This window comes from Anguilla anguilla, chromosome 4, assembly GCF_013347855.1.
Source record: "Anguilla anguilla isolate fAngAng1 chromosome 4, fAngAng1.pri, whole genome shotgun sequence".
NCBI lineage: Eukaryota > Metazoa > Chordata > Actinopteri > Anguilliformes > Anguillidae > Anguilla > Anguilla anguilla.
The window spans coordinates 65,707,952-65,735,451 of record NC_049204.1 but is presented as its reverse complement, the minus strand read 5'-3'; the positions used below and the strand labels follow the sequence as shown (position 1 = coordinate 65,735,451).

Below are 27,500 nucleotides of genomic sequence, written 5' to 3'. Positions count from 1 at the left end.
TGACGCAAAAAAAAAATCGTTAATAACAGCTGATCTCACTTAAGCACTGTTTTGTAACGCATTACAGGTGATCTCTCAGAACGCGCGCTCTGATGTAAACATCAATCACAGGTGATCTCTCTGGCTCGGAGCTGACCTCTGACCCCTGACCCCGGTCTCTCCCGTCCCGCTGCCCAGGGGCATGTACTCAGCCATAACGGAGCCCATTGCCCCCCCCCCCCCCCCCCCGGGGGTGCGCCAGGGAGAGCGGCCATCGGCCCCATCGTTACACGCGAGCAGACCGGACCAGTCGCACACCCCGGGACCTTTCTGTCCAACCGTCAGCGTTGCCGTGGCGATTCGCTTAAACGAGCCTGGACCCTGAGCTGGCCTGGGTCTGGGTGGGAGGGTACACTGAGCTCTGAACATACCCCCCCATCCACCCCCCACCAGGAGGAGTGACAGCAGCGTTTAGCATTCAGCCTCGGTGGGGGGGTCGGGGGGGGGGGGGGGGGGGCTCACCACTTGTGTGGTCTGAGAGAAAAAATGAGAAATGAAGGGAACTCAGATTCAGACTCAGAACCCCGCCAGGCCGGCCCTCAACAGGCTTTTACTGAGGAAGCTACAGCACACAGACTACAGCTGCCTGCTCCCACTGACACACTCTCTCTCTCTCTCTGTCTCCCCCCCTCTCTCTCTCTCTCTCTCTGTCTCTCCCCCCTCTCTCACTCTCTCTATGTCTCTCTCTGTCTCTCCCCCCCTCTCTCTCTGTCTTTCTCACTCTCTCTCTGTCTCCCCCCCTCACTCTCTCTCTCTCTGTCTCTCTCCCCCTCTCTCACTCTCTCTCTGTCTTTCTCACTCTCTCACTCTCTCTCTCTCTGTCTCCCCCTCTCACTCTCTCTCTGTCTTTCTCACTCCCTCTCCCTCACTCTCTTTCTGTCTCTCTCTCTCCCTATCATGCTCTCTCCCTCTCTCTCACTCTCCCCCTCTCATTCTCTCTCTCCCTCCCTCCCTTTCTCCTGGCATGGTTCACACATTTCCGCACCAGCGCGTGAGGGTGAGGGTGAGGGTGAGGGTGAGGGTGAGGGTGAGGGTGAAGCAGGGACAGAATGAAAGTAAGCTGAATAACTGTGCATGTATCTACGGATGGCACAGCCGTGGCGGGGGGGGGGGGGGGGGGGGGGGGTTTGGTTGCCAAGATACGGAAAACCACCCAGAACTCTACCTATCATTCATCTGTCATCTTTCTTTCTTTGACTTTTCTTTCTTTTTCTCCCTTTTATTTGCCTTTTCCATTGTTCTCTTTTTTCCATCCATCTTCCTTTTCTTTCTTTTTTTTTTACAGCACGCCAAAATGTGTCAAGCTGCAAGTTTTATTAAGGACACTTCACAGCTTTTTATCACAGCACTGATGTGTATGAGGGGAAATGGGCCTGGCTTGCTGCATTGGCAATGATACAGCGTTTGTGGATTGGCTATGGTAAAGTGTTTGTGTGTTGGCTGCGGTAAACTATTTTGGTGTTGGTCATGGTAAAGTGTTTGTGGATTGGCTATGGTAAAGTGTTTGTGGATTATTATTTTTTAAATTTAGAAATTTTTTTAAGGTTATGATAATCCCTAGCTTGGAAGGAAATTCAGTTGTGTTTGAAGGGAATTTTATTTTTGTAATTCTGGACAAAAAGAAAAAACTGTTTTACTGTGGCGAGTTGCTTTGACAGTCAGGTGAACCTCTCCCTCCTGTAGGCCAAAACCCTTTACTTCTGTCTCTGTTTTACCTGTGTTCTAGTGTCACCTTTACCTGAACACTCCCTCCTCTCCTGCACAGATCTGTCTCACCCCGCCTCTTTCTGTCTCTGTTTTACCTGTGTTCTAGTGTCACCTTTACCTGAACACTCCCTCCTCTCCTGCACAGATCTGTCTCACCCCGCCTCTTTCTGTCTCTGTTTTACCTGTGTTCTAGTGTCACCTTTACCTGAACACTCCCTCCTCTCCTGCACAGATCTGTCTCACCCCACCTCTTTCTGTCTCTGTTTTACCTGTGTTCTAGTGTCACCTTTACCTGAACACTCCCTCCTCTCCTGCACAGATCTGTCTCACCCCACCTCTTTCTGTCTCTGTTTTACCTGTGTTCTAGTGTCACCTTTACCTGAACACTCCCTCCTCTCCTGCACAGATCTGTCTCACCCCACCTCTTTCTGTCTCTGTTTTACCTGTGTTCTAGTGTCACCTTTACCTGAACACTGCCTCCTCACCTGCACAGATCTGTCTCACCCCACCTCTTCCTGTCTCTGTTTTACCTGTGTTCTAGAGTCGAGAATTTTTCCACATGAATCACCTCTAATCAAGTGATTATTTTTGTCACTCACTCTGGTAAGCATAAACACAAACACATTCACACGCAAATACGTATATACACACAGGTACATACACACTCACACACTCTCTCATACACAGGTACACACACACTCACACACAGGTATACACACACACACACACACACACACAGGTATACACACTCACACACTCTGTCACACACACACAGGTATATACACACTCACACACTCTCTCATACACACACACACACACACAGGTATACACACACTCACACACTCTCTCATACATACACACACACACACACACACACACAGGTATACACACACTCACACACTCTCTCATACATACACACACACACACACACACACACAGGCATACACACACTCACCAGAGGCAGCAGCAGTAGGGTGCTGATGAGCACTGCTGTAGAGGCCATGCTGAGGCCTCCGTGCTGCTCAGTGCTGCTCGGTGCTGCTCAGTGCTGCTCCTTGCTGCTCAGTGCTGCTCGGTGCTGCTCGGTGCTGCTCAGTGCTGCTCCGTGTAGACAGGCAGAGGTGGGTAGAGTGTGCAGGGATTACTGCCACTGCTCTACTGACATCATCACACCTGCAATACAGAACAGAGCGTCAGTGTGTGCGTGTGTGTGTGTGTGTGTGTGTGAGAGAGAGAGAGAGAGAGTGTGTGTGTGTGTGTGTGTGGGTGTGTGTGTAAGAGAATGTGTGTGTGCAAGAGAATGTGTGTGTGCGTGTGAGAGAGTGTGTGTGTGTGAGAGTGAGAGAGTGTGTGTGTGCGTGTGTTTATGTGTGTGTGTGTGTGTGTGTGAAAGAGAGAGAGAGAGAGAGAGAGAGAGTGTGAGTGTGTGTGAGAGAGAGAGATTGTGTGTGTGTGCTCTACAGTAGGTAAGTAGGTACAGTATACATGGTCATTACTCAGGAATGCAATTGGCTCAGGTAAGTCAAGTGATTGACAGCTCAATATCGTAGTCTGACACGGGGAAATAGAAATGGCAACAGAAAAGCAGCCAGGAAACAATGAGATAGACTTCACACACGCACACGCACACGCACACGCACACGCACACGCACACGCACACGCACACGCACACACACACACACACACACACACACACACACAGCGAGCAAGCACGACGCGTCACCATGCCAGTGTTTCTGTCCTCTTTGATGTGTGACATTTAATCCAATCAGGTGCGAGCGTCTCTTTCAGCAAGTGTAGGGAATGTCTGAGACAATGCAGCTGTTAGCAGGGGAACACACACAAGCCCCGCCGCCCCCCCACCAACCCCCCCAACCCCCCCCGCCACACAAACCACATTCTCTGCTTAAAACCCACCCGCAAATAGACTGGGGGTCGCGGGGTTATATGGGGGGTTCTAATACCCTCTGCAGTCTGCAGTAATTGTAGGAGATGAAGGGAAATGCAAAATTGCAGGTCAATGACCCCGACGCTGGGGCGGAGCTACGGTGCCCACTATCAATCACCTGACTTGTCTGAGCCAATCAGAAGCTCTTGTTCCCCACAGCGGAACACAGTGATTGGCTCACATCAAGGAGTCATCAGCCCGGCCCATTTGGAGTGGAGGTACAACGAGCCCGACCGGGCTGTGACGTGAGGTACGTCAGCCCAACATCTTCAGCTTTGATTGGCTAACAAACCAACGCTGAATCATTTATTCCGACCAATCACGGTCCACGTAAGCGGGGCGACAAATGATGAGTGATGATTCAGTCCAGCCCCAACCGATGACATGCTGCATGATGCTGGCTAAAGCTTATTAGAACCATTCATATTGCAGAAAATCCCTTTCCAGATATTCCAGAGTGTGAGTGATGGGGGGGGGGGAGGGTGCAGTGATGGGGGGACTTGGCAGAGTCATTAGGAATTGGAGGTGGGGGGGGGGGTGGGGGGGGTTCTGGTCTGAACCCCAACAGCTTTATTCAGTTTAAATGAGCATTGAGCAGACCCCTGCGGCAGTACAACCAACAGAATACCTACCTGTGCGAGATCATGATTCAAGCAGAGGAAGCCAGTGATCATCACCTGCATTAATTAATGCTCAGCCCTGGGCATGAATCACAGCAGAATCTCCACCTGGTCAAACGGCGCCAGGAGAAGTGGCTAATGGCTAATCATAAAAATCTGACTCACCATATGGCTCTGGATTTGGACCATGGGGAAGGGGGGTGGAACTGCACCTAGGTGCTTAATCAGAACTGGTCCAGTAAACATCCGGCTAGTTTAACGGATGTAGGTGGGATTGGACTGCCATGACACCGCCTAAGGAGAGCTATCCTGTGATTAACACTGCATAAAACAGTATACGAGAGAGAGAGAGAGAGAGGGGAAAGGGAGAGAGAGGGGAAAAGGAGAGAAAGAGAAACAGAGAGGAAGTGGGAGGGAGAGAGAGAGGGGGAAGAGGAGAGAGAGGGGAAAGGGAGAGAGGAAGAGGAGAGAGAGAGGGGAAAGGGAGAGAAAGAGAGACAGAGAGAGGGAGGGGACAGAGTGTGAAAGAGAGAGACAGAAAGCGAGAGAGACAGAGTGCGAGAGAGAAAGGAAGAGGAGAAAGAGGAACAGAGAGAGGGAGTGGGAGGGAGAGAGAGAGAAAGTGGAGGGGAGAATTAAAAACTAATTCTGCAGTAAAATCAAAATTGATGTTTTTCCAATGTGGGAGACGAGGAAATCCATCATCGAACGATTGGAGAGATGGAGATTTTTTTTTTTTTTTTGGCAAACCTTGTTAAATGGAGGTTCTCAGAATGGCGGGAAAGAGGCGTGCGTGTTGCCATGCCAACCTCCGGGCACAGGGACAGAGCAGACTCGCGCAGATGGAGCCGTTAGCGTCACTGCGCTCTCTAACCGCCTCACCCGCGGCCCCAAATAAGGCTAAACCCGGCCCAAAGCAGCTCCGCGGCGGCGCTAACTCCGCGGCTAACCTGTATCTCAACCAGGCACTAACTCCGCGGCTAACCTGTATCTCAACCATGCGCTAACTCCATGGCTAACCTGTATCTCAACCAGGCGCTAACCCTGTTCATGGAGATCTACCATCCTGGAGATCTTCATTACAACCCTAGCAAAGATCACCTCATTCAACAGCCAGAGATCTCGTCAAGCTACTAAATAATAGAATCAGTTTGGCAAAATTAGGGTTGAAATGAAAACCTTCAGGACAGCAGATCTCCAGAAACAGGGTTGGGCAGTCCTGTCTTACATCATCATATTATATATATGCATTTTATTGGCTGTCTCTTTCTGCTTTCTGGGAAGTTAAGGCAACCTCCTGCGAGGTGACGCTACTTACAGTGAACCCACAATCATGAGGGGGCGGGGCTTGACCGAGAGCGCTCACAGTGATTGGCCACCGTGGAGTTCAAAACTCGGGAGGCGGGGCATAAATGGCAGAGTATGACATCACGAAAGCAGACACTCTGAATTCTAGAATACCGAACATCGTCCTTTTTGGGGGTCGAAGTTCAAGATTAAATTGAATACGTCACGACCAGTCTGAACCCTGGCAGGAACACAGCCAAAAGCACGGGTGAAAACTATCAAAAAGTATCCATTGCAGAGCCAGATATTTCCACTGCTGTTAAATTGAATTTTTCTTTTTTTCTTTTTTTTTTTTTTAATAGTCGTGTTTCCTCTACACTACACTTTTTACGATTGTCCCTGGCTTTGCTACATGGCACATTACAGTCATAATGGCTTTCCTGGAAGTCTTCCTGCGCACCCGAACGCTTCACAGCTTCAAACAATTAATCACAGCCAACCAAAAAAAAAAGAAAAACCAAAAAGAAAACAAAACAAAACATCCCACCGCATTAATATGCAAAATGCTGTTACTCTCCTGTTTAATTATTTATAGAACACATTCTGTATCTCCCTTTCACGGTATGTGCCTGTGTGAAGCATAGCTTGTCATTTGGCATTCTGAACAGTGCCAGGATTTAATTCAGTTACTTTGGGAGAAGAAACGTGTATCTGTAGCTTTTGAGATTTACAAAGCCCCCTCCCCTCCAAGTACCGACCCCCCTGAAATAATACTGCAGTAATCCTGAAGACCTTGGTAGGACTTACACTGGCACTGATCTATAAATCTCTATAATCTATAAAGCACCTTGTGTGAAAGGCATAGAGCAGGGTTGCCCAACCCTGTTCCTGGAGATCTACCATCCTGTAGGTTTTAACACCAACTTTAACAACACACACCTGACTCTACTAATTAGCAGCTGAAAGAGATCTCTAGCTGTTGAGTGAAGTGTGCTTTGTTAGGGTTGGAGTGAAAAACGACAGGATGGTAGATCTCCAGGAACAGGGTTGGCTTCCCCTAACGTAGAGGAGTTTCTGAGGAAAGAAATCAATGCTGATGATGATGATGATGATGATGATGATGATGATGATGATTATTATTATTATTATTATTATTATTATTATTCTGTCAGCATCATATTTCCGGACCAGTCTATTTTTCCACTTGTTCTCCGTCTGGTCCTGGTATGAGCTTCCAGGACTGTACCTCAGCAGTGTTTATACAAGTGGCCAGATGTCAAAAATGCACTCAGAGGGAATTAGGATAAACACGGCCCCTATCATTTTCATCCTGTTTGCTTCAGCTAGGATTTTTTTTTTTTTTAAACACTCTACAGGGTAGGCCACACACAGTACTACAGGAGAGCCAGTGACTATTCTACATCCTACAGGCCACACAGTACTAGAGGAGAGCCAGCGACTATTTTACACCCTATAGGCCACACAGTACCACAGGAGAGCCAGTGACTATTCTACACCCTACAGGCCACACAGAACTACAGAAGAGCCAGTGACTAGTCTACACCCTACAGGCCACACAGAACTACAGAAGAGCCAGTGACTATTCTACACTCTACAGGCCACACAATACTACAGGAGAGCCAGTGAATATTCTACACCCTACAGGGCACACAGTACTACAGGAGAGCCAGTGACTCTCTGGGCCTGTGCAGTTGTTAGGAATATGGATGCATTTGCATGTTATCACTTCCCAGTGTTGCAATACCATACTACCTGCAAACACCAAAAACCATTTAGAAACAGCTGGGGGAAAACAAAAGCACTGAAAAATAACAATAATTATGCACACACACATGCCCGCCCGCTCGCTCACTCACTCACTCACTCACGCACTCTCACACACACAGACACACACACACACTCGCACACACTTGCACGCACTCACACACGTACACTCACACACGCACACTCATTTCACTTATCACTTCAAGCATTTCCCTTACCACAAATTTGTCATGAAAACATGGAAGGGTTTGGTGATGTGATAGGATTTAGGGTGTGGTGCAACAGCAAAGCAACTTGAATGGATTTCTCTGTGTAAGAAACAGAAGCACTTCTACTTCATGCATTCATGAAACCCTTTTCATAAACATAAGTTGAATGACCGTATTTGTCTCGTCCACACCTTTGCGATGGGATGATTCGGGCACGCAAAAGGGCTACATCATAAAATTTCAACAGCCTGATCTAGAAGCATGTTTTTATCGACTTATCTTCCGTACATCTCCACACGACCGACTGGAAACGGTGCGCTCTTCTCCCCCTCGATTGACAACAATCGCACCTGCATCCGAAGGTGACTGAATGGCGCACAGCGAGGACCACGCACTGCGGCCGCCCGTCGTGTCCCGCTGTCCCGTCGTGTTACGCCATTACAGATTTTTGATTAACGCAGCATTCGGACGGGTGTCACGCGACCCCTTCTCACTACGGTTCGCGATGTTTTCCCACGTATTGCAGCGGTTCGCACACAGAAAAACACACTGCATATTTAATGAATTAAGCAATTAAATCAAGTCTTCCCTCGAGATATGGTCTTTCACCGGGGTTTAGCGGACCCCTGCTGCACACACTTAATTTAATGTTTTGTTTTTGCTATTATTATTATTATTAGTAGTAGTAGTAGTAATTGTAATAATTTCATTTTATATTTTAGAGGCTGCTGCTAATAAATCAGGTAGGCGACACGTGTATTTGCAATATTTCTCTTCAACGTGTTGATACGTTTAATCTTCCCCAACATTCTCTGACGAACGCAACTACCTGCCACAATGTGCAGAAATCAATCTGGCTTACAATGCACCGTTCCGCTATTAAGACTTCGCCAAGCGTCTATATCCCTAGAATCACGGTCATTACGATGCTGTGGAACGCGCGGTCTCACGGGTCGATCGCTGAGCCCGTCACGTCTTAGAAGACAGAACAGACATCACCCAAACAAATAAAACATATATCTTGATTTGGTTGACACGAAATGGCAACTGACCTTTTAATTAGACTGCTGGAGAAAAGAGAAGCGGTATTCTTACCATCGCAATGGCGAAATGACGTTCCTAAATGACACCTCGGAAGGGAGTTCATTCACACGTAGCACATATTCCTTAGAATGCGGAGTGTCCGACAAGAGACCGATTTGACGCGCGCTTCTTCGGGGGTCACTGGTATTTATTTTTCAGTTATTGCAGAAGTTGGGATTTTTTCATGCGCTGAAGCTTTCCTGGAGGAAGATAGCCTGACACAAAAACATAAAGTGTGAATGTCAGACCCGCAACGTAGGATTGATGTCCATGAAGCGCAATTCGTCTGTGGTTGGTTACTCACATCGGATTTGTTCGGAAATATTTCCGCGCTGGGGTCAGAAAAACATTGTATCTAAGTGACGTACATTTCTATAAACTAGTTCACTTCGCTTCTCCCGCACGATGCTCCTCATTTCATTGCGAGCCTGCAGTTCGAACACGCCTCCGTAGCGTCTGGTACGTGCCTGGGACCACAGCCAATGAGAGAGCGCTGTCGCTATTAGCCGGGCAGAAGGTGTGAGCGTTCGGTTTACAGTGAGGAGCGCGAGCTCGAGTTTATATTCCCTGCTTTGCTCTCTTCGGCTGCGTGCACCCCCAACTCCCCCAAACGACCGTCCTGACTGCAATAGTCTATTTACCAGACAAGCAGCAGAAACGTGCCCAGTGCTGCGTAAGCAAGCTGCGCTAAGTAGCGAGAAACTGATTAAAAGGGCTTGGGAAAGTGGTGGACGATGCAGGAAGGCCCGAAGAGAAATTTGTCAAAAGAAAAATTTCGCTACCTTGAATAACCTTCAGCAGTCTCAGGCTACTGAACTACTGCTACTACTACTATTACTATAATAACAATAATAAACGTCAGAATGACTGTAGGCTACAGGTAAAGTTAAGATGGAATACGCCCAGGTAAAAGGTAAAGATCGATCGTGGATTTCAGCACCTTGGAGAAGGCCCGGGGGACGCGGAGGCGGTGAGGAAGGAATCAATTTTGTCCTTTTAACAGGCAACACGTAATGAATTTGCTTAGTAGGTAGCTTTGTCTTTCCATTATACGATCGGGCAATTTGCGTGGTTTGTGTCTGAACAGGCAGCTACTGCCGCAGTCACCGAGGAGATACTGTTACTCATCTCAGTCCCTTGCCAATATTACAAGTGTTTATTAAAGCAACGGTGTTATTTATTTATTTATTTATTTATTTATTTATTTATTTATTTATTTATTTATTTATTTATCATAATACTTTTTTTTCCACATTGTACTTAACCAGTCAAAGGGATCGTGGGACAGGGGGAGGGGCTCTATGCATATGATATGATATGATATGCATATGTTAATTCAGAATGAATTTACGCCACCAGGCCTAAATATTTGGCTTTCCGTACGTCTTTGCCCTCATGCACACTTTGTATGCCTTCCTGCGTTCTGAAAATCTGGGCCGAATTTTTAGGGAAAACAGCAATTTAGGATATTTTGAGACGACCAACCGATGAGGTCTCGGTGTCCTGTTCTGCGTAGTCTAGAACAGCCCGGGAGCTGGGAAACACTGGTTCAGCATTTGGGGGGGGGGGGGGGGGGGGTCATTCACGCACTCATACCTATGGGAAATTTAGAATCTGCCTACCTGCATATCTTTGGACTGTGGGAGGACACCGGAGTACCCGGAGCAAACCCACGCGGACACGGGGAGAACATGCCAACTCCACACGGAAAGGCCCCAAGCCGAGACTCGAACCCGCAGCCCTCTTGCTGTGTGGCGACAGTGCTACCCACTGCACCGCCGTGCCGCCCTGCAGTGTTCGTATCACTGTGGGGGAAAAAAAGAAGAATATCACCTTTAAGTAATTTCCACCTCAGCTCCTGTGTTCTGCTGACAGAACTCATGCAGAAAATACAATATTTCAATTCCCCTTTATTCTCCTTCAGCGCGAGCCTGAATGCATTACTGCACATGCCTTAACTCTTTCCTTGGGACTTTTTAATTGTCACGCCAGGCGGGGGAGAGCAGAGGAGAGGGGGTTCTGGGTTCTGGTGTTCCACTGAACACCGGTACAGGGCTCAGCTCCGCCCTGTCTCTTTGCTACGGTGACGGAGGTGTTCCCGTTGCTGTGTTACAGAACAAGATGTGGGGGGCGGGGGGGGGGGGGCTTCGGAAGAGGTGATGAAAAACAGAAAAGAGAACACTCTCACTCACCTGAGCTCCAGGCCTCTAGGGGGCAGCACACCGCATGCTGTGAGAGGTGTATTCTTCCAGCTCCAAATGCTCCAAAAAAGGCCGCCTTCTTGCTTCTCCAGGGTTTCTTGTTTTTCTCTCTCTCTCTCTCCCTCACTCTCTCCCTCCCTCCCTCCTGATTTTATTCCCCTCTCACAAAAAAGGTCTCGTCTCGTCCCTCGTGTAGAGTTCTGGAGTTTTGGGCCTCACAGCGTTCTGAATGTCTCTGACACGCATCCAGTAATAAAGTTTTTTTTTTTTTTTTTCAAAGCACGTTCATGCGGCGGCTCGGTAACCATGACGCAAGTGCGTGGGAGGCCGGGGGCCTCTTTTTCAAAAGAGCGCCTAAAAATACACTCTTTCTTTCCCTGACAGTCTTGACAGCAACTTCTACTCTGACAGAATTATTCATCAAACAAACCAAAGGCGGAAAAACAGAATGATAAAGCAGGGAGGTGGAGTGAATTCCACTCCGGAGAACCTGGGAGAACCCTGGAGAACCCGGGAGAACCCGGGAGAACCCTGGAGAACCCTGGAGAACCCGGGAGAACCCTGATCATATCCTTATGTTTGGGCCCTAATGGCCTCCTGTCCCCGCAGGAACAAGGGAAGAGAAGAGGAGGGCAAGGAGGCATCAGGGACGGAGGTGTTTGCCTGTTCCCTCCTGCCCTCTCTCTCTCTCTCTTTCAGAGATGGAGACGACCCAAAAGCAAGCAGGAGCGCGTAGTGCAGCAGCCAGGGGGAACTGGGCGCGTGCGTCTCAGAGGTTGCCGCCTCAACTCCAGGGTGGGGCACAGCAGTCGCGCTCCTGGGTGTTTACGGCTGCAGCACAGCCGCTGCAAACACAACGAAGCAGACGCCCGGTTTGCACCAAATGAAGAAAAAAGGCTTATTCACAGAAAGGTACTAAAGAACATACAAACAACCCCCAAACTGAAAAGAGAGAGAGAGCCCTGGATCTTCTTCAGCAAAGCAGTGTATGAGGGCAGAGTCCCTGGATGCACGGGCAAGGGCATCAGAGTGGGCAGAGCCAGCTGAGAAACAGGCCTACAGCTTGCAACGGATTCCGAGGAATATTTACACCAGTGGTTAATCAGCAGCTGTAACATTTTCCCAATTAACCTGCAGAATTAATTAAACGAATGGCGAAAAGATTAACCAACTATTATTTTGTTTGGTTGACAGGCTTACTCATTATAGATATAATACAAGCGTAGTAACCAGGACGAAAGGTGGTCATCTGCAGTACTGCATGAATGTAAACATTTGCTCCCGCCTGAGTCCATTCATATGCTCAGCACGGTTCACACACCCCCCCTCCCCCAGAGTGACATCATTAACTGACCCCCCCTCCCCCCTCCCTGCTGGAAGTAGAAAATGATATGGTGCAGTATGGGGTAACCATGGTAACTGGGACCAGATTTCAGTGCTGGGGAACTGATTTTCAATGGAAGGAGGAGGAGGTTGGGGGTGTGGGAGTTCCGGGGGCTGGGGATGGTGGGGGGGGGGGGGGGGCGCAGCAGGATGGAGGCGTGGGGGTGTAATTGCAAGAGCGATGTTGGTGCAGTGGGGGAGAGCAACTGGAAAAAAATGAAAAGGAAGCAGAAATCAGCTGTCAGTACAACAGCAGCACAGGCTCAGTACTAGAGCTCTTCAACTGATCCAGAGTCAGTACAACAGCGATGCAGGCTCAGTACTAGAGCTCTTCAACTGATCCAGAGTCAGTACAACAGCAGCACAGGCTCAGTACTAGAGCTCTTCAACTGATCCAGAGTCAGTACAACAGCGATGAAAGCTCAGTACTAGAGCTCTTCAACTGATCCAGAGTCAGTACAACAGCAGCACAGGCTCAGTACTAGAGCTCTTCAACTGATCCAGGGTCAGTACAACAGCGATGCAGGCTCAGTACTAGAGCTCTTCAACTGATCCAGAGTCAGTACAACAGCGATGCAGGCTCAGTACTAGAGCTCTTCAACTGATCCAGAGTCAGTACAACAGCGATGCAGGCTCAGTACTAGAGCTCTTCAACTGATCCAGAGTCAGTACAACAGCGATGCAGGCTCAGTACTAGAGCTCTTCAACTGATCCAGACTGTATCTGATTTGTGCTCTCTCCACCAGCCGGCCCAGCCGAGACCAATCCACGTCTCTGGCCGACCAAATGCTACACCAGTGAGCCCACCCACACCCCCCTCCCCCATCCCCCCTCCCCCTCCCCCTCCTCTATTCCCTCTATTTTGGCTTCCTCTGTAACCATGTCCACTTCCTGCATTGCTAACGAGCTGTTAATTGTGCTTAATTGGACGCTTTTGATGTGTGCCCAGGGAGCCCTCGTTAAGTCAGGAATGGCGGCGCCCGCCCGCGCGCGCGTGAGGACGCACCGACGTCCCCACGCCCTCGTCCCCTGGGTGCCTGAGGCAGTCAGGCTCGCTAACGCTCCCACGCCCGCTAACGCGCCGCGCGGCGCGCGGTTCCGCCGCGGAGAGATTGCGTTTTAATCGATTGCAGACGGGGGCGAAGATCACCGTCCCCCCGTGCGGCTACGGAGTCTGTCCAGCGGCTTCTCCGGGGTCCTCTGGGGACCCGCCAATTCAGTCTCGTCCCCTGCAGGGGACCTGAGGCTCTGGTGTGGGCATGGTAATCAGTAGAGCTCAGCATACTTGCCCCACTATTGAACAACACAGAAGTATTTACAATGATTCACATGTCCCTTTGAGCTCTCTTGGAAATGTTCTTACGCACAGTTTATGATCAAATGTGAATGTACACATTTTGTGAATGAGGCCCATTGTGTGTTTTATAAGCAGCTGAAAGTCTACTCTCTCTCTACACTCCCTGTTCTGCTCAGCCTGGCCTGACTCCAACACCACACCTCCTGCAGCTGTGGGCAGAACCAGGAAGTCACTCCCACTCTCTCTGTCACACAGTTTCTGAGAAACGAAACTTAACTCAGTCTCTGTCAGTGTGAGCAGTAAAATGGCTGAAGGTGGAGTTTTACTGGATCAGGACCAGTTCAGCTGTCCGATCTGTCTGGATCTACTGAAGGATCCGGTGGCTATTCCCTGTGGACACAGTTTCTGTATGGGCTGTATTAAGGGCTGCTGGGATCAGGATGATCTTACTGGTGTCTACAGCTGTCCCCAGTGCAGACAGACCTTCACTCCAAGGCCTGTTCTGGGCAGAAACACTATGCTGGCTGAAGTGGTGGAGAAACTGAAGAAGACAGAACTCCAAGCTGCTTCTCCTGCTCACTGTTACGCTGGACCTGGAGACGTGGCGTGTGATGTCTGCACTGGGAGAAAGCGCAAAGCTGCAAAGTCCTGTCTGGTGTGTCTGGCCTCTTACTGTGAAACTCACCTCCAGCCTCACTATGAATCTCCTGCCTTTAAGAAGCACAAACTGGTCAAAGCCACTGGAAACCTGCAGGAGAAGATCTGCTCTCATCATGACAAACTGCTGGAGGTTTACTGTCGTACTGATCAGCAGTGTATTTGTCTGCTGTGTGTGATGGATGAACACAGTGGCCATAAAACAGTCTCAGCTACAGCAGAAAGGACTGAGAAACAGGTAAGGGCTGAAACTCTTATGCATAACACTCATGGTTTATTGCTAAAAAATGTAGGCTTATGACCTGTGTCTAATTCAGTTTGTTTAATATATTTATGAAGTTGCTACATTTTGAAATGCTTTATAAACTTGATTTATAAGATTTATAAACAACACAGTGATTTCCAAGGGTGAAGTCCACGTGATAAAGCAGTAAGAGCAGGAAGTGAACAGAAGTCAGCTCTCTGTGACAGCTCTGTTCACACCCCTACCCCCATATTCACTCCCTGAATGGGAATCAACACGGCTGGAGCAGCTAGTTCACTCACACAGTTCAGAAGCTCTATATATAAGGCCAGTACACTTCTACACAATGACCTCAGCTGTTATTGTATTTCATGCTTAATTACTGGTTGCTTGAATCAAAATAACATTACTATTTGACCAGGGGTTTTTATCAATGTAAGGACAATTTAATAGGGATACACTCCATCAGACTTACCAGATATAGGTCTGACAATTAGATGTTTTTTGTGTTTAGTTTTAAACATGATGGTAGCATTTGATAAATATGAACACAATATACAATAAGAAGGGACAACAATTTATCCACAGAAGCAGCTGGGGGTGACACAAAAGAAATTCCAGCAGAGAATCCAGGAGAGAGAGAAGGAGCTGCAGGATGTGAGACAGACTGTGGAGTCACTCAAGGTGGGTACTGACCAGAGGAGAAGACACCAGCTGGCTGCTGGAAGAGCCATTTCAGGGCTCAGTCAGGGCTCTCCTCCAGTCAGTCAGTGAGGAGCCCAGTGTTGGGCCACTTTCCAGCCCTGTGGGGCTCAAGCCCACTGAGCCACACTGTGGTGAACAGGCTGTCTGGGGTCCCAATAAGAGCTGAGTGAAAGGCCTAGTTAAAATGTACAGCCCTCCTCTCTCTGTGTCTCCTAACAGTGCTCTGCGCAGGCAGCAGTGGAGGACAGCGAGAGGATCTTTACTGAGCTGATCCGCTCCATTGAGAGAAGGCGCTCTGAGGTGAAAGAGCTGATCAGAGAACAGGAGAAGGCTGAATTGAGTCGGGCTGAAGGACTCCTGGAGCGACTGGAGCAGGAGATTTCTGAGCTGAGGAGGAGAGACGCTGAGCTGGAGCAGCTTTCACACACAGAGGATCACATCCATTTCCTCCAGGTAACATCACTGGCTCTCTAACTGTCAGCACTATGTACATTGTACATAAATGGTGAGGGATGTTCCTCATTTAGACTGATCTATTACTGACATCTACACAAGAATCTGAGTTGAGACTGTTCTCTGTCTGTCTGTCTGTCTGTCTGTCTGTCTGTCTACAGAGCTGTCAGTCTCTCTGTGTCCCTCCTGGACCTGAAGACTTACCCAGCATCACTGTCAGTCCACACATCTCTTTTGAGGCTGTGAGAAAATCTGTCTCTGAACTAAAAGAGCAACTGGAGGATTTCTGCAAGGTGGAACTGGTCAAAATTTCTGAATCAGGTTGTTAAAAATTTTAAGGAGCAAAATCCTTCTTTTTTCTTTTTAAACAAATTTTATTCCACCCCGAACCAATGATACATTGGAGCAAATATATGGAGTATGATATTCTAAATCCATGTGTCGACATCATCCTTAAATCTCCCCCTGCATATATATATATATTTATTTTTTGTCCTTTTCTCTCACTCTGTCCCTGCAGTGAAAGACATCCATGCTGTACAGCCCAGGACCAGAGAGGATTTCTTACAGTGTGAGTGCTCGCTCTGAATCTCTCATCTGAGACACACACACACACACACACACACACACGCACACACACGCACACACACACACACACACACACACACACACACACACACAAACACCCACACACCCACACACCCACACACCCACACACACACACACACACACACACACACACACCTGGGATTTTCCAGAGCCATCAAGCAGAAAATTCAAAATCAAATTTGTGACTGCCTGGATGGCAATATACATACATATATTTTTTAGGACTTTTTTTTAGAACTTTAGAGTGCAGCTGGATTCAAACCGCCAATGTCACTGAGCCCCATGAGCTCATGTATAGTCCTCTACGAGCTACACCCCAAGTAACGCATCCCGTAAAGTGCACATATTTACAATTTTCTGCAATGAATTTCCTGCCAAAGCTCTACTGCCGTGGCCAGGATAAAAAAACAGGGCTGTCAGACTGACCTTAGTGTCCTGACGGACAGTGGGTTTGTGGGAAACTGCAAACCACCACTGCAGATTTGGCCATTAAAGGTACTGGAACTGTGACAACTGAAAACAGGGTTAAGCAGTAACTTAGCAGGCAGGCCAGTGTTAATTACTGAGAGCCAATAACCACTGCCTGAGCTTATTTCAGTATTTATTTAAACACATACACACACACACACACACACACACACACACACATGCACACACACACGCACACACACTCACAAACACACACACACACACACACCAGCCTCTCTCTATGAGAAACAAAAATATACTGTATCATAGGTAGACTTTAGATAGACCTGTCATCATATTAAATCTTAACCTTCTCTTCCATCAGATTGCTGTCAGCTCACTCTGGACCCCAACACAGCGCATAAACGCCTCCGTCTGTCTGAGGGGAACAGAAAGGTGACCCGTGTGGAAAAGATCCAGTCATATCCTGGTCATCAAGAGAGATTTGAGTGCTGGACCCAAGTGCTGTGCAGAGAGGGTCTGTCTGGACGCTGTTACTGGGAGGCTGAGTGGAGTGGGGATTGGGTTTTAATAGCAGTGTCATATAAAGAGATCAGCAGGAAAGGGCGGAGTGATGACTCTGCTCTGGGATGTAATAACAAGTCCTGGAGTCTGCGCCGTAATGCCGGCAGTTACTCTTTCTGGCACAATAAGGAGGAAACTGAAATCCCTGGTCCCCCCTCCTCCAGAATAGGAGTGTACCTGGATCACGGGGCAGGAACTCTGTCCTTCTACAGCGTCTCTGACACAATGACCCTCCTGCACAGAGTCCAGACCACATTCACTCAGCCCCTCTATCCTGGGTTTGGGTTATGGTGGTTGGATCCTCTGTAAAACTGTGTGATCTGGGATGAGGCAGAGGGAAGATCAGATGTAATCAGAGTGAGAGAAAAACACTGCAGTGAAATACTGAGATGTAAATAAAATATTAAATTTCAGGGTCTGTTGAGGGGCTCAAACATTGGGAACATTAATTTAACAGCAGACGCAACATTTTTTTAAAGTGTTTTTTTAGAGAAAGTTTTATTTGAACATCATGTAAAATAAGAAAAAGAAAAATATAACTGGAAGAGACTTCAACGTCATTCCTCCAAACTCGTCCTGACATAATCGACAGTCCCAGATATTCCACTGGATTGCAGGAGGATGTGACACCAAGTGGACAGGTCCACAAACACTACTGCCCATTCCAAAGAAAAAAATCTGAAAATCTGGGTTCATAAACTGGAGAGGTAAAGCTGGAATAAGACGGTAAATATGTGGGTTTAGAAAATAGGATCCTCTGCTTTCATTTCTGCTTCTTCCACACGGGAATTTTATAAATGCTTTGTAATGATCACACTGTTTGTAGAAAGTCATTCTGTAGTTTATGTTCAGGTGTCCTTCGTACCAATGTGACGCTGGTTGGCCTTAAAATAGGATGGGTTATTGTCATGTCTTTAAGAAGCTGATTTCAGTACAGAGTAGAAGTGCTATGATTCAAATAAGTTATACATGTATCATGTATGTTTTGTTGGGTGTTGTTCTGTAAGACTTTTCGACCTTCAATAAAAACTCCTTTACAAACCCTGCACTGCCCAGACCACATTCTCTGAGGGGAGAGAGAGAAATTTATCATTCGTTCTCAGAGTCTCTCTACCCTGGCTTTTTAGCGAGGTAAGAAACATGTTTTTTATTTTCTCCCCTCTTACATAAATTTGTGGGACAGCTCGGTGGCAGAGGTGTGAAGAGAAATTGAGGAACTCTGTCCTTCTACAGTGTCTCTGACACAATGACCCTCCTGCACAGAGTCCAGACCACATTCACTCAGCCCCTCTATCCTGGGTTTCAGGTTGATGTTGGATCCTCTGTAAAACTGTGTGATCTGGGATGAGAGAGAGGGAAGACTGGCTGTATTTAGAGGTAGAGAATAACACTGCAGCGAGATGGTGTCCATTTTTTGTATTTGTAAAAGGTGTAAGGTGTTAGACTACTCTAACCACCACAGTGGGTCTTTGTCTCTTCATTCTGGATTATTGTAATTCCACTGGCACGCACTGGTGGAGTCATTAGTATCACAAGCTGTAAATGGCAGCTGGAAGGACAACACAGCTGGGCCACAGCAACCTTCAAGACATGGGACAGCAGTCTCACAACCTCCTTATGGGAAAGAAGAGCACGTGCATGCACGTTTTTTTGTGATTTTGGGCTTTATTATTTTTTTTCTCTGAAGTTTTGGTTTCCATATTGGCCATTCGTTTGTTCTGGAAGGTTTCTTTTGTTTCGTGTTTTTGGGTGAATAAAAGGCGGTAAGCCAGCACCTCTTGTTGTGTTTTCTGGTCTGTTCATCACGGGAGCAGAGGCCACCCCCAGCCCTTCCTCACAGCACACACTACATGGCCAAAAGTATGTGGACTCCTGACGATGATGACTGCGGGATGATCTCCGAGAACTTCTTCACCCCCAGCGACAGGTCCTTCATCGTCACCGCAAACCACAACATCAAGTTCCAGAAGTATGGAGCCAGCCTTTGGGTGGACGAGCAAGGCTACAGTCACCGGAAATAACATTCATGGTAAATGGTAGATGGACTGCATTTATATAGCGCTTTTATCCAAAGCGCTTTACAATTGATGCCTCTCATTCGCCAGAGCAGTTAGGGGTTAGGTGTCTTGCTCAAGGACACTTCGACATGCCCAGGGCAGGGTTTGAACCGACAACCCTCCGACTGCCAGACAATCGGTCTTACCTCCTGAGCTATGTCGCCCCTATCCAGGGCAGATACATGGAGCCAGTGGGCGGAGATGCGAGAATGGGAGTGACGGGTTTTGAGTGACATGTAGACTTAGATTTAGCTTCCTTTTCTTTTTACATTTCTTTTTTCAGTGGCTCTGGTTGAGTTTGTGGCTCACGCCCACGCCCACACACACACACACACGCAAACACACACATCAAACATTTCACTGTTTGACGACCTTTACAGGCCAGGGGGAAATGTATGGTCTTCACACAGCCCACGTTCGTGAGCAATCGTGACTAACGTAGCCCAGAGCTAGCGTCCTGCGGCTGACATGCGTGTCTGAGGGCGGAGCTTGTCACCATGCCGACCGCTCCACAGCATGTACAGCGTGACCCCTCAATTACACGTCAAGAATGTTTTAGATCACCATGGAAACAGGCTAATCACATGTCAGCAAAGCTGTACAAAAAAAGGTTAAGGCAGTTTGAAATACAAAAGATGAACAAGTAAGTATTTGTAAAGACTGCTACTGGTAACACTAGTAATAATAAATAATAATAACTGACCCACAGTGCCCAGCCCAGTACAGGTGGTCCGGGAGGGCAGGTTTGGCTCAGCTCAGTCTGGTCCAGGTGGTCCAGGAGGGCAGGTTTGGCTCAGCTCAGTCTGGTCCAGGTGGTCCAGGAGGGCAGGTTTGGCTCAGCTCAGTCTGGTCCAGGTGGTCCAGGAGGGCAGGTTTGGCTCAGCTCAGTCTGGTCCAGGTGGTCCGGGAGGGCAGGTTTGGCTCAGCTCAGTCTGGTCCAGGTGGTCCGGGAGGGCAGGTTTGGCTCAACCCAATCTGGTCCAGGTGGTCCAGATTCCACTATAGAGGTCTCTGCCTGCCACAAATTAAGACAGGGTGTGTATTAAATACAGGTACATGTCATTCGTCACTAAGACTGACAGGTTTGATATATTCTTACATTTCTAAAGTAATTGTCTTTTGGCCTGGGTGTGTGTGTGTATTTGTATATGTTTATGGGGGGGTTACTGTTACTGTTTTTTCCCCCTCTTTTCTTGCTTGTACGGGTCTGTTTGCAATTTCATTTCATTCTCCTTGGTTTTGCAACACAGGTTTACTTGTTATGCAAATAAAATACATTTGAATTTGAATGAGAGAGAGAGAGAGAGCGAGAGAGAGAGAGAGAGAAAGAGAGGGGCAGAGGAAAGAAGAGAGAGACAGAGAGAGAGGAGGGAGTTTAATATTTAAGATCCTCAATTCGAGAGCAGAATAATGCCGTTCGCTGCCCCACTCGCCCAGATGATTTATAAGCGTTGCCATAGCGAAGGAGTTGAGAAACGAGTTTCGCACAGCAGGGGCAATTTTCTAAAATGTCAGTTTGGTACACATTGCAGAACCGGCCTGTTCCTCCTGTGTGTGTGTGTGCGTGTGTGTGTGTGTGTGTGTGCGTGTGTGTGTGTGGTGTGCGTGTGCGTGTGCGTGTGCGTGTGCGTGTGCGTGTGCGTGTGCGTGTGCGTGTGCGTGTGCGTGTGCGTGTGTGTGCGGGCGTGTGTGCGTGCGTGTGTGTGTGTGTGTGTGTGCATGTGCGTGCGTGCGTGTGTGTGTGTGTGCGTTTGTTCTGAACAGCCAACGCGGATTGTACTCCATATACATTACATTACAGCCATTTAGCAGACGCTCTTATCCAAAGCGACTTACACAACTTTTTTATACACAGCGTTTGCACTGCATCCTGTTATACAGCTGGATATATACCGAAGCAATGCAGGTCAGGTACATTGCTCAAGGGTACAACGGCAACCTAGGTACAAGACCAACTCCTTACCCATTAATACACTGCCACGGCCAATATGAGCACAAAGCACACATTTCACACCCTCCTTTCCTCATCTCTATCACTCTTTTCCCTCTCTCTCTCTCTCTGGTGCTTTATTTCTCAGTACATCCCACAAAGCTTACACATATACTCTTGTTATACAGAATATTTCAGCTTCTATAATCGTACGCTCTTCACTGTGTGTGTGCAGAAACACACACACACACACACACACACACACAAATTCCATTCACCAAACCTCTATTTTCCCAACAGGCAGAAATAAATACGTATTGGAAATTAGAAGCAGGGAAGCACAGTCATAGTAAAATATGGCGTGTGGGCATGGGTTGGAGGGACTGTAGAACTCACCCAGAGAGCAATTACATTGCATAACACATTGTGAGGTCACACAGTCTGTTATGAGGTCACAATCAGCACTGCTAACAGAATCTGGAGAATTCTGAAAATTAAGTGAGCTCTCTGCAGCATCATCTAAAGGCTGCATCAGCACCGATCATGCCCACACATCGCAGCGGAATGCTGACGGTTCCCATGGTGACCTTGCATCCAACCAGTGGCTCCCGTTCGTGGGCTCTTACCTGGCCCGATGCACCTGAGAGCGGAGAGGCTCCTGCAGCCTGGGAGCAGTAGCTGAGTGCTTTTCCTGCTACCCCCTCAAATGCAGATCTCTGACCACAGCCAGGATTCAGTTCTGGACCGAAGGGCCCAGCGCTACGGAGGGAAGCAGCACTTTAGCTGGATAATGCGGCAGAGTTCCCAGAAGGCACTGCTTTCAGGGACCGTAAGAAGAACAGGCGCTTCATGTGGCGATGCGGAGGATGCAGGGAGCCTCTCACACCACTGGAGCAGTCACACCAATTTCAGAGAGAGAGAGAGAGAGAGAGAGAGAGAGAGAGGCCGAATGAGAGACACACAGAGGGAGGAACACAGTGATGTGCCACCTGTTGGATTCACAGGACAGGATTTCCCATGAGCCTCTCTGTACTCAGTCAGCTGCCAGTCTCACAGAAGCGCACATCCAGGGTTCGAGCTGCGACTCAAAGTCGTCAGGAGGTGAGGTGATGTGTCTAACTCACAGATCCGCTCGGGCATGGATACTTCAGACCAGGCCGCCTGAGCAGGTTATTTACATGCCGTCCTGTTGGTTCATTCTTCTGTCAGTCATTTTGTTTAGCTCTTTCGCACGTGTGCACACAAATGAAAACCAAGAGAGGAAGTCTGATCCCTTCACAGACCAACACTGCTTGAGTGGTGGCAGCCTATTGCATGCTGGTTAGGAAATCTGTTATCTGGAATTTGATTTGCTGATAAAGACCTTCTGCATTTGACTGAGAAAAAGAGAGAGAGAGAGAAAGTGGATGGCACTGCCTTACCCAGAGGATCATGGGATAGGTGACCCAGCATCTGTAAGGACCAGTGATTATATTACACTTTTTTTTTTTTTTAAACACTCTTGCCATTTCCTGCAGCACCACATGCCATTCATAAGGCTTTTCACTTTGTAGGCACACTCACCCAGGCTGAATATAAATAGTCAATAACATTTGGAGGAGGGAGAGAGACAGAGAGGGAGATGGTAGGGAGAGTGAGAAAGAGGGAGAGGGAGTGATAGAGGGAGGGCGAGAGAGAGGGAGAGGGAGTGATAGAGGGAGGGCGAGAGAGAGAGAGAGGGAGGGAAAGGGAGAGAGAGAGAGAAAGAAGGAGGGGAGGGAGGAGTAGCAGCACTCATTTACTGGGGCTGCTAATATAATGGAAGATGAAGAGAGTGCAAACAAGAAAGAAAAGAGAGAAAGCGAGTGAGAGGATGGGGGGGTGAGGGAGAGGGATGGAGAGGTGGAAGGGGATCTATTTAACCGATGCCCTTATCAAACTGACTGCATAAACAAACAAACAAAGAGCCCACCAAAGTTAAGCAATCAATTAGAAGCTCAAGGCTAATTAATTGAGCCAGGAAACAGCACAAAGACCACGCCCCCTCCCCCCAAGGCCTGGATTCTGAGCCAATGGAATACATGGAGTCTGCTTTCTCTGAAGGGTTTGTGTGGGGAAAATAACAATATGGCCGCATATGCTTTTGGATCAACGTTCACATGTATGTGTGTGTGTGAGTGTGTGTGTGTGTACATACGTGCATGTTTGTGTGTGTGCGTGTGAGTGAGTGAGTGTGTGTATGTACGTGCATGTTTGTGTGTGTGCGTGTGAGTGAGTGTGTGTGTGTACATACGTGCATGTTTGTGTGTGTGCGTGTGAGTGAGTGAGTGTGTGTATGTACGTGCAAGTTTGTGTGTGTATGTGAGTGTGTGCGTGTGTTTGTGTGTGTGTGTGTGTGTGTGTGAGAGAGAGAGGGAAAAAAAGGACAGAGAAAGAGAGCAGGCAGTTTCTATGGATACCACAAATTAACATAAGGCCTGCCTGTATACAATCATCATTTTTATTTATTTGTTTTGATTTATTTTTTAAACAAATATGCTAAATGTTTTATTCATACATACAAGTATGAGAGAGCAGCACTAAGTTACTATCTGTGTGTACCATTAAACTACCAGCGACATCCTGTAGTCGCGTTCATGAAAAGATTTTTGCATTTTTGTGGAAACATTTTTCAGTGTTATTCAGTGTTGCAGTAATATTCAGATGTGTTGGGTGAGTTTAAGAACAAGTTTTAAAAAGGGGAAAGGTTTATTTCAGCGGTTGGAAAGCATTCAGATTAGCAAAGGTTCGAACTTCATCCTTAAAAACATTGAAAAAAGTCTGCCTTAAGTGTTTCACTCTTGTAATGAGACTTAAAATCTTTTTTTTCTATCAAGTAGAAAATATTTGTTTGTATCAACTTAAACTTTTTTCTCTTTAAGTGAAACAGTCTTCTCCCACTGGCAAGTCCACAAATGAGTCAAACTGTCTCACCTCATGGTTTATCTTATTGATCTTTGTTGCTTCATTTGTGCAAAACAAGAAATAGGGATACGATTTTACGGTTAAAAGTAAGACGAAAACACCTGCTCAGATTGACTTTTTTAAAATGCGTTTCTGCGGTGAAAGTATCTCTGCTGTACCACAGGGGCCTCGTGCATAAATGGACAGGGTAGCAACGACAGCCCCTCCTGTTGCCCTCATGTAAACGAATACGGACCGTTCATGGATCACTGCATACATGAATGCAGCCGGCGACGCACCAGGTGCTGATGTCACTTCCAGCGTTCGCTGGCCCGGTGAGAGATTAGCGAATGAAATGCAATCACGTCAGGGCCAAGCGGGCGACTAATACCCTCCATTCATAACGCTGGGCGTGCAGTGGCCTGCCTTTGAGCATCGTGTGTACGATACGTACGCGCGTGCATGCGCTGAATGCACCAGCAACAGCGACAGCGTAACGCACGCGTGCGCATCACCGTTTGTCGTTTGCAGATAACAGATAACAGATGACAGATAACAGATAACAGATAACAGATGACAGATAACAGATGACAGATAACAGATAACAGATAACAGATAACAGATAACAGATAACAGATAACAGATGACATTGCATCGCAGATCCCCGTGCAGATTTAGATATTATATTCTACATGTGAAAATTCAAAGGCACGCTTTTCTGTACATAAATGCAATGCGGTGTTCAACCTGTGGTGTTAAACACATCAGCGATTGGTCAGCACATGTCACATGTGGCCTGTCTACCAATCAGAAGATTGGACGGAGTGCACTGTCCAGTCAAATTCAGACTTCGGTCCAGGTTGACCTGGTGGCACAGTGTGCTTTGCATCTGAGTAATTTTTAGCAGTTGACCCAGGACCTCTGGGTCATTCTTGTCAGCTCTGATTAAACTGCGCAGTACATGCTGGGTCACACGGACAGTGGCGTGAAATGTTCATCTCTGCTTTCTATGCATAGAGCCCTACCCTCCCCCCACCCCCACCAGTCGATGTTCTGAGGGTAAGGTGGTTACTGTTGTATAAACCCATGGAAGGCACCGTCATATGTAAACCATTCCATGCTGTAACCTTACACGACCGGACAAAACAAAAGGAAACAACATAAACGAGGACTTGCTATTGTATAGTTACCTATACAGCCAGGGGAAGGGTATTTCTGCTATTAAAACAGCAGGGGGATGGGTATTTAGGGTATGAAAACAGCAGGGGAAGGGTATTTCTGCTATTAAAACAACAGGGGAAGGGTATTTAGGGTATGAAAACAGCAGGAGAAGGGTATTTCTGCTATTAAAACAGCAAGGGAAGGGTATTTAGGGTATTACAACAGCAAGGGAAGGGTATTTAGGGTATTACAACAGCAAGGGAAGGGTATTTAGGGTACTACAACAGCAGGGGGAAGGGTATTTAGGGTATGAAAACAGCAGGGGAAGGGTATTTCTCCTATTAAAACAGCAGGGGAAGGGTATTTCTGCTATTAAAACAACAGGGGGAAGGGTATTTAGGGTACTACAACAGCAGGGGGAAGGGTATTTAGGGTATGAAAACAGCAGGGGAAGGGTATTTCTGCTATTAAAACAGCAGGGGGAAGGGTATTTAGGGTATTACAACAGCAGTGGGAGGGTATCAATAAGGGGAAATAAGGGATGGGATCAGCACAGGCTGCCTGCAGGTTCAGCTCCATGGAGAGGTTTGTATGAGATCACGGACATACACTAATGCACATCAGACCATACGCACAAGCTCACGCACAAAAGATCACAGACAGACGCGTGGGAGGCAGTGTGGGAGGAATGGAGAGACCAGAGCAGAGGAAGGAAGGAAGGAAATAAACGAGAGGATGAGATGGATGAGCATGTGCGTGTGCGTGTGCGAGTGTGTGTATGAGTGTGTGAGAGGTTATGTAACTGTGTGTGCATATGTGTTTATGTGAGTGTGTGTGAGTATGTACGTATGTTTGTGTGAGTATGTGCGTGTGGGTGTGTGTGTGAGAGAGAGGTTATGTGACCGTGTGTGTGTGTGTGTGTGTGTGTGTTCAGGTTCAAAGCCCACGGGGCGAGGCACAGCATCATGCTAAAGCACAGGTCCTAAGGGGACTGACTGTGCATTACCACAAGCAGGGCTTTCTGAGCTGTGGCAGGCAAGGCTAAGGCTGAGCCAGAGCTGGGTCAAATACGTATTTGTTTTGGATTCAAATACATTTTTAAGCTTCACTGATCTTGTCTGGTGTATTGGAACCAATGCATTACCCTATAAAAGTGCAAACCTCACCTTCTGGTCATATTGGCAGGCTCAATCACACCAGGCAAGATCAATAGAGCACAGAAAAGCATTTGAATCCAAAACAAATACGTATTTGACCCGGGTCTGGGTAGAGCAGATGGTGTTCGGCTCCCAGTGTGTTTCTCTCTCTCTCTCTCTCTCTTCCTCTCCCTCTCTTTCTCCCTCACCCCCTCCCTCTCTTTCTCTCTATCTATGTCCCTCTCTTTCTGCCAGTCAGAATGAAAGAACGAAAGGGGTCCCCCCAGGACACCGCAGACCCCTCCCAGTCCTTACTCCAGCGTGATTGGTATCCGCGACATTCCGAGGGTGCTGATTGGTTTACCGGTTAATGAAATGGAATGTTGCCCTGTGCGCTCTATATTAAACATGAAACGGGGTGTATGCTAAGTGAATAACAAACAATCAGTCAGTGCAGTCTCTGTATGAAACAGTAATGCCTGTTTCACGGGCATTACTAAATCAAACTAAATACTAACACATGTTTATCATGAAGCAAAAAAATAATTAATTAAATAAAACACAATTTTCAGAGAAACCAATATAAACATTGAGTATACACTGAAAGAAGATTTAATGGGCAAAAGTGTATGCTAAATGGAACCACACACACACACACACACACACACACCTCTGGTCTCTCTCTGCTCTTTGCTTCCACGAGTCCAAAAGCAATGACTCGTTTGTAAATCTTATGATAGTTGTATCTGATCCTGGGATGCAGTGCATTTTGTGTGTGGGTTGGGGGGCGAGGGGATTTTGGGCCAATCAGGGGCGAGTCCTCAGTTGGCTCTTTCATGCTATCATTATGGGAAAGTGCATTGCAACATTTCCACAAACTGGTCTGTGCCATTCGTCACAGAGTGGACTGCCTGCTCAGCAAGGCTGATCTTTTGTTTTTATACCGGATTTGTCCCTTATCAGAGAGAGAGAGAGAGAGAGAGAGAGAGAGATAGAGGGAATGAAAAAGAGAGAGATAGAGGTAGAGAAAGAGAGAGAGAGAGAGAGAGAGGGGGAAAGAAACAGAGAGAGAGA

The 27,500-nt window shown here is 47.5% G+C and overlaps 2 protein-coding genes across 5 annotated transcripts in view; one reads left to right on the top strand and one right to left on the bottom strand.

The window, feature by feature from the left end:
* The window catches only part of adcyap1r1b (adenylate cyclase activating polypeptide 1b (pituitary) receptor type I), a 37,381-nt gene extending 28,181 nt beyond the window's left edge, over nt 1-9,200 (bottom strand). The window contains exons 1-2 of one of the 3 annotated variants that reach the window (XM_035415205.1): nt 8,691-9,200; nt 2,702-2,919 (exon numbers count right to left, since the gene is read on the bottom strand). In XM_035415205.1, the coding sequence (XP_035271096.1) occupies nt 2,702-2,749 (48 nt within the window). In that variant the 5' untranslated portion in view covers nt 2,750-2,919; nt 8,691-9,200. The remainder of the gene's footprint in view (nt 1-2,701; nt 2,920-8,690) is intronic. The other 2 variants (XM_035415207.1, XM_035415204.1) reach the window with 2 other exon arrangements.
* LOC118225974 (E3 ubiquitin/ISG15 ligase TRIM25-like) overlaps nt 1-18,265 on the top strand; it is a 487,938-nt gene extending 469,673 nt beyond the window's left edge. Inside the window, exons 1-6 of one of the 2 annotated variants that reach the window (XM_035415160.1) lie at nt 13,824-14,454; nt 15,049-15,144; nt 15,385-15,618; nt 15,780-15,942; nt 16,139-16,189; nt 17,021-18,265. In XM_035415160.1, the coding sequence (XP_035271051.1) occupies nt 13,864-14,454; nt 15,049-15,144; nt 15,385-15,618; nt 15,780-15,942; nt 16,139-16,189; nt 17,021-17,529 (1,644 nt within the window). In that variant the 5' untranslated portion in view covers nt 13,824-13,863 and the 3' untranslated portion in view covers nt 17,530-18,265. Of the gene's footprint in view, nt 1-13,823; nt 14,455-15,048; nt 15,145-15,384; nt 15,619-15,779; nt 15,943-16,138; nt 16,190-17,020 lie in introns of those variants that run through there. The other variant, XM_035415155.1, reaches the window with a different exon arrangement.
* Nucleotides 18,266-27,500: the final 9,235 nt, after the last annotated feature.